The following is a 7,545-nucleotide window of genomic DNA, read 5'->3' on the forward strand; positions in this document are numbered from 1 at the left end:
CTCTATTTCTCTCTCTCTCTCAGGACACCACAGCAGTATGCAGTCACAACAAAGAAATGTTTAATTGTTCATGAAAGTATGCATATCACCCGCTGCCTCTTATGCTAAACTTTCAACACAGTTGGAGCTGTTGGCATATGTTCACATTCAGCTCGTCCCACACCAGCCTTCAGCTGTCTGTGTGACTCTGACGCTCATGGACCGACACATGCAGCTGAAATAAAGGCTGCAGACATGTTGAGATGTTGCTGCCTCATCAGAAGCAGAGCGACTGGCCTCTCTGCTGCATTTCTCTCTCTCTCTCTCGCTTGCTCTCTCTCTCTCTCTCTCTCTCTCTCTCTCTCTCTCTCTCTCTCTCTCTCCTAAAGCTGGAGCTGCATCAGGACGCTGCAGAGCAGGAGGCAGCGCTAACCAGCAGCATGTCAGGAGCTGCAGCCTAACAACCACAAACTATCAGCTGAGCAGCTTCACAAAGCTCCAAGAGAAGACCAGAAGAGAAGAGGAAGACGAGGAGGATGAGGTGAGTGATCTGAACCGGAGCCACCGACATGTGCATGTGCCGACAACAGCTGATTCAGCAGGAAAACCACTTCCTGTTCTGTAGCAGATATGAGTAAATAAAGAGAGGAACCCAGGTCCGTTCATGTGGATAAGAGGTTCTGATGAATCCAACACATCAGCTTTAAGACTAGTCTGCGCTCACTGACCCACACAGATCCAGAACCACTGCAGTACTCTCAGCTCCACAACCACTGGCAAACTTTCAACACACACAGGGACTTTCAGAACCAGGAGGTCCATGAGAAAAAGCTGAGAGGAAGTCATGACTTGTCCTTTTCTGGCTGACTGCTCTACAATCTGCTCTCATTCGAATCCTGACAGGAATGGATTTCACCTGCTACCATTAAAGCCCGACGTCTGGACCGAGATCATCTGGTGCAGAAAAACTGTTCTGGTCCTCATAATTAATCCCATTACTGGGAGGTGCGTCCAGAGATCAGAGTACGTGCTGTGAACAACTTGCAGCTACTGCTACACCGTATTTTGTCTGTAAAACTGAACAGGTTGGAGCCACCTCTGCGAACAGCTTGAATGTTGTTGACTCCCACAGTTGTAGATCTACATCTAATGATTACTTACTGAGAGTTTCATTAAAATCCATCCAGTGGTTCATGAGATATTTTACTAACACTACAGAACTGTATGCTCACAGATGTGCCAAAACATAACCGTTTGGCCTTTGGAAGCAGGTGGTCCAGAACCAGAGAGATGAGCTCAGATTCCTGCGTTCACCCTGACACACACAGAGCACCTGAATGCCTCACAGACAGCAGAGCAGCAGCTTCCAGAGGTTTATGTAAACAAAATCTCACTTCCTGTCCTTTCTGATGAGTGGCGTATGACTCATACAGGTTTGACTTTCAAGCCAAGAAGAGGAGGAGATCCACGACTGTTCTTCTCTGAACATATACAGCTGCACAGTTCAGAAAGAAATACTCATTTTATTTCAATAAAAACAGATTAGTTTTCACCTGAGTTCACTCAGGTGTGTGTTGAAATGTTTGTCCTTTGAAAGGTTTTCAGAGGACAAACTTTTCAACACACAGCAGATTGTTAGTTTCTAAACATTAAGGCCTATTGTCATACTGATGACAAGGTTTTAGATTATTACCATAAGAAATACGAGTTACAGTTTTCTCTTTGCTCAGGTTGGTCGACCACAGAAACTCATTATTTGCACACAGAATAAATACTGTGAGTTTCATTAAAATTCTTACAGCGGTTCATTCGATAATAAAGACATGGGCAAATACATTATTGCCCTGTTTCCGTTTGACAGTGGGTGATAAAAATGGATCTGAACACCAGAAAAAAGTCCAAAAAAATTTAGAGTTCATCACTGGTTCAAACTAAACTTTGTCTTATTCTCATTAAAGCTTTTCCAAACTCAAGAGTCCAGATGTTCTGGTTGAATTTGAGCTCATTTTGACTTTCTAGAACACGTGTCAAACACAAGACCCGCGGGCCATGTGACAATTTATTTATTTGTTTAGTTTTTTGCTCAGCATGAATTTTGTTTCTTTTATTTATGGTAAACTTAAAATTTATGATTAAATGCAACCAAATAAATTTAATACAAATAAATGAAATAAAAATAATTTTAATAAATTCCTGTCCCTGAGCTGTTGGCTTTAAGTAACTGAGTAATTTAGTTGGATAGCATGTCTGAAAATAAGCTGCTTAAAGTCAGCATCAACCATAAACTAAATAATGTTTCTGTATTTATTTCAGATTTAGTCAGTCAAACACTTGCTTATTATCAGTGTTTAAAAGAGGATGAGTTAAAACACTGTTTAGTCGAAGTTAAACATGAAACGTCCAAGTTCATTACAAATGGCCCTTCGAGGGCCACCATAACGCTCATGTGGTCCTCGGTGAAAACGAGTTTGAAAAGTTGATTATAAATCCATGTTGGACATTTCTACAGTAGTCTAGCTTTTTTTCTGCAATAAGATTAAACTAAAAAGACAGAAGATGTTTAGGTCTACAACCATTTCTATATTTAGTCACTAATGTCTCAAACTGAGCTGTTGTATCAGAGGAGTGTGTGGCTCAACAACCCAGACTTTTATATGGGATCACTGAGAAATGGTTGAGTAAATGTAGATATGTAAAATTTATCTTTATAGCACATTTAAAACAACAATGTTGACCAAAGTGTTTCACATGGAGGTAAACAACAGGAAATTCTGTTAAATATTTGGGTTCTGGGGTCTTTTGGAGGAATTTAAGATTTTACTTTGGCAATTAGATGTAACTGATAAAAACTTATTTAAACAAGTGAGGATATTTGTTGGGGTAGCATGGTGGCTCAGTTAGAGCTGATGCCTCTCAACAAGTGACAATTTAGAGTTACCAATTAAACTAACAGTCATGTTTTGGTCTGTGGAGGGAAGTCAGAGTGCACGGACAGAACCCACATATGCATGGAGAGAACATGCAAACTCTACACAGAAAGGTCCCCAGGCCGGGATTCGATCCCTCTAGGTGTTTTAGTAAAAATAAAAATGGGACCAGCACTCCAAAAAATACAGTTGTTTTTTTTAAGTCAGATCCATACTCTTAGAAAAAGAGATGGGAATATTCTGGAATAATAAAATACTTTTCTAAATTATATATTTCTTGTATTTTTTTCTAACCTGAAAACTACCGAAGTCTATTGAACTTCAGATTGTTCTAGAATGCAGCTGTTCTGACCCACAAGTACCAGGCTGTGGTGTTGATTTGTTCCTGTCTGACTGTAGTCTCTTCTCTCCAACAGATCTGATCATTGGGACCAAGGTTTGACCAATACAGAACCAAAGGGATCAATGTAATCTCAGGTGAGGCGGTATATACACCTGTCTGCCCGTGATGCTTTATCTGAACTAATCAGAACTGTCAACTACGATTAAAGGGCCTTAGATTTGATCTATGATCCCTCCACTGACACATGGCCTGCTTTATAACGTAAAAGCAGAACCAGGATTTCCAGGTGACCGTAGATTGGTTACATCCAATTTCATTACCTTCGCCAAGGGAGGAGGTAATGTTTTCTGTCGTGTCGTCCAACCGTCCGTCCATCCGTCTGTGGACAAAATTACTCAAAAACTGACGGACGGATTTTCATGAAATTTTCACCACAAGTGGGTATTGGCCAAAGGAACACACCATTAAAATTTGTTCATGATCCGGATCACGATCCGGACCCAGGAAAAGCCAATCAGCTTCAAGGAAGCTGACTGTAGACTTCCAATCTCATCGGAGCATTCATTGACGGGTCAACCCCCCGACTGTAGACATCCAATGGGATTGCTTGAAGCGGTGTAGAAGACCAATCACAAATGCGCATGGAAATAAAACTTTAGACACAGTTGTTTTTAAATTGAAAAACTTACTGTTTGAAGTTACTTTAATATAATTACGGATCATTTTCATAATCCATCGGCCTGCGCGTCCTAACAATTTTGTATTTTGTGTTTACGTTTTTGGAGTTTAAAATGGTATACTAACCCTAACTGTTTCTAAACATTTCATCTGGATGGATTTGAGAAATGAATCACTGGATGTACAACTAGAACTAATTAACTTGTGGAGTCAACCCAATTCTACAATACAACTAAACCTTAGAAATCACAAAAATGGCTCTGAGTCAGTTTCAACTTGTGTTGTGGTTATAGCTGCAATTCATGCTCTATACACAGATCACAAGGAACCTTGAAATAATTTGACCAAACCAGGTAAAACTCCAGTTCTCAACCTAGGTTTTAGTTTAATATTTATGACATGAAAGGCTGGTAGAGACTGGTATTGGTGAGTAGAGATGGATAAAAAAAACAAATATGAGTGGGGGCCTTGTAAGTGTGCCCATTACTTGCCCCCAAAAGAAGCTGGTCTTTATTCAAATCTTCTCATCCCTCAGATGAAGGCCACAAGGTTAGAAACACTCAGTGTTTTGAGCTTCACTGGATCCATAAAGGGATCCCCAAGGATTCCTTTCCTTTGACTGCTCAGGGCCAGACAGTGGCCTAAGTAGTACAAAGAGGTCTCTAATTCAGTGGCATCACACAGACCATTGTCATGGAGTCCCATCACCATTTTGTGGCGGTTGAGCAGATTAGACAGTTAGGACTCCAACCAGTGTACTTAGAGCTTGTCAAGGCGATGAGAGCTTTCCCAAACCTAAGATTTGGGCCGTTAATCAGTTCCCGTGCCTGTCTACAGTCAGTCAGCTCCCTCCACCAGACTGAGTGTTGATGTTTAATCCAGGCCTGTAGGGCAGTCCTACAGACTGTTGTTGAAATACCTACAACAGGGTCTGGTCCTTTAATACCAGATTTTGCAAGACAGTCAGCTCTCTCGTTATAAATGCCAGTATGTTCTGGTACCCATTTAACAGTAACACTGTTATCTCTCTCCAGTTGGTTGACTGCTTCGGCACACTCCCAAACCAGTAATGACGTAAAGAGTGGCCCTCTGAGAGCATTAATAGCAGCTTGGCTGTCTGCTAGGATGAATATTTCCTTTTGTGTACACTGAAGGTCTTTGAAAGATGCCACACACTAGTGGACTGCATTCATGTTGGCTTGGGATACAGTGAGAAACAACCTAGTAGGTAAAGTATCTGTACTCTCTCTATCTGGAGATAGAATGTTATGTTCTTATTCTGAAAGCCTTAAACTGAAAGAGTGGAATATTTTTTTCTTCTGGGGACTGTTGGTCTTTTTTCAGTGCAAAACATATTTGTTGTTTGTGGAACCAGCTCCAAAACAAATGGAAAAAGAAAAATGAATAATTTCTGCTTTCTGACTTCTTAACAAAAAGCATATAGTTTCTCATGGCACTCAGCTTCTTTACTACTCTAAAAACTGAACCCAGACAGTCAGAGATAGTTGTAGGTTCTGTAATGATTGATTTTAAAATTTTATATTTTTAAAATACTCTTCTACTCCATTTCTATCTTCTGCTGCTTATCCATAGTCAAGTCGCAAAGGTAACAGGCCCAGGAGAGAAACCCAGAACTCCCTCTCCCCAGTGACCCTTTCGAGCTAATCCTGGGGGACCCCGAGGCATTCCCAGGCCAGAGAGGATACATAATCCCTCCAGTGTGTCCTGGGTCTTCCAGTGGTAAGAGGCTCCAGTTATTGGGTTGGTATACTGCTCACCTGAAATGCCCTGACCTGTATTTGTCCCGTTTCTTATAGAACCAGAACCATGCCTGTGAGCTCGGTCAGTCTGCTGGTCCTGCTGCTGTGTGAGTTTCTGGGAGGAGGGGTTCTGTCAGTCTGTCCCTCTGTGTGCTCGTGCAGCGGGGGTCACCGTGTTGTGGACTGCTCTTTAAGAAGTCTCATCAAGGTGCCTGTTGGTCTGCAGCACAACATTTTGTTTCTCAACCTTTCCTTCAACAGGTAAGAACCTGCAGCTTGTCTCTGGAACATCTACTTCACGTTTTGAGTGAGATGAAAACAGACAACCTCTGATACCTCTGTAGATCCTTCTTCACTACATTCATAAACCTTCTCTGTGGTCTTCCTCTTTTACTTCTCCTCTGGCAGCTCCATATCCAACAGCCTTTGTCTGATAGACCCACTGCCCCTCCCCTGCACGTCCAAACCATCTTAGTCTTGCCATCTCAGTTTTCCCTGGGAGTTTTATTTATCTTTTATGTAAGGCTTCTGTTTCATTGTTGTCTTTTGTGCCCATTTCTGTTTTCAAATTTGTTCTTCTTTGGTTGTCTTTTTCGTAGTCTTTGAATTGGTTTTCGTTCTTTGTCGTCTGTTTTATTTGACATCGTTGTCCTTTTTTATTTTTTGACAGCTTGCAGGTTCTAGACAGCCAGCTCAGCTCATATGGCCACCTGCGGACCCTGGATCTCTCTTACAACCACCTGCAGACACTACCCCCAGCTCTGCCACGGTCTCTGTGGGAGATCCGAGTTGCAGGGAACCAATTACAGTCTCTAGATAAGAAAGACACGGCATACCACTGGAACCTGAAAGTTCTGGACATATCCCAAAATGCGCTGAATAAAGTGGTCTTCATCAACAACACACTGCTGAATCTAAAATCTCTCAACCTCAGCTGGAACAGGTTTTGGACTGTGCCCACAAACATGCCTCCCAACCTGGAGTGTATTGATCTGTCTCACAACTATCTGGTTCAGATTCTTCCTGGGTCGTTGGACCGGCTTCCAAAGCTGGTCCACTTTTATCTGCACGCAAACCGTTTCTCCTGGTTATTTGAAGGGGTCTTGGATAAGCTGACGGGGCTAGAAATGATCACCCTTGGAGATAATCCCTGGGCTTGTGAAGAAGAAGAAAACATGACAAGCCTCCTTCAATGGGCAGAACAAACCCAAGCAACAATTCTGGGATGTCCTTGTTACACCAAACCCATCTGTGGACAGACACCAAATAGAGAAAACACCACTCTGTTTACCTGGCCCTCACCATGGATGAACCAGAGAGAGGGAAGGGATGAGGCTCAGTCACCCGTCCTTTCCAACATCCATCAGGACAGAAGAAGTCTGTCTGAATCTGAGGAAAAACTGGTACTGCTGGTTCAGGGACAAACGAGTACACCAGCACCCCCACAGTCTTCAACCAAGAACCCCCAGAGCAAAAACCATGCTGTCCTTATCCACATCCAAACTTTTACCATGACAACCATTATCATAACAGCAGCATTCACTTCACTTTAAACCACTGCATTCAACAAAGACTGGGTCCACAGACTGGACATTCATAGACTTTTGATGGGAACCTAGAAGTCTACGCCAGATCAGGACCAACCTGCCCTGTCGGCTGGTTCCATTACAAGTTTTATGTCCCCTTCATGTAAATCAAAGGTGCCCAATCACGGTCCTCGAAAGCCACTATCATATATGTTTTAGATGCTTCTCTGTTTTGACATATCTGATTTAAATACAGTGGTTTGCAAAAGTATTCATACCCCTTGAACTTTTCCATATTTTGTCACATTACAACCACAAACATAAATATATTT

The 7,545-nt window shown here is 42.1% G+C and overlaps 2 protein-coding genes and 1 long non-coding RNA gene across 3 annotated transcripts in view; 2 read left to right on the top strand and 1 right to left on the bottom strand.

Moving 5' to 3' along the window:
- LOC106526575 (neurofibromin) overlaps positions 1-7,545 on the bottom strand; it is a 145,701-nt gene that overhangs the window by 28,082 nt on the left and 110,074 nt on the right. The window lies entirely within an intron of this gene.
- LOC106526579 (uncharacterized) lies at positions 21-5,614 on the top strand. The gene is made up of 3 exons (XR_001311271.1): positions 21-520; positions 3,323-3,383; positions 5,521-5,614. It is a non-coding gene; the product is annotated as an uncharacterized LOC106526579 (long non-coding RNA).
- Positions 5,634-7,519, top strand: omgb (oligodendrocyte myelin glycoprotein b). The gene is made up of 3 exons (XM_014021215.1): positions 5,634-5,667; positions 5,745-5,948; positions 6,358-7,519. The coding sequence occupies exons 2-3, from the start codon at positions 5,755-5,757 to the stop codon at positions 7,238-7,240; spliced, it is 1,077 nt and encodes a 358-aa protein (XP_013876669.1). The 5' UTR covers positions 5,634-5,667; positions 5,745-5,754; the 3' UTR covers positions 7,241-7,519.

The sequence above is a fragment of the Austrofundulus limnaeus genome, unplaced genomic scaffold (genome assembly GCF_001266775.1).
Source record: "Austrofundulus limnaeus strain Quisiro unplaced genomic scaffold, Austrofundulus_limnaeus-1.0 Scaffold282, whole genome shotgun sequence".
In the NCBI taxonomy this organism is placed as follows: Eukaryota; Metazoa; Chordata; class Actinopteri; order Cyprinodontiformes; family Rivulidae; genus Austrofundulus; species Austrofundulus limnaeus.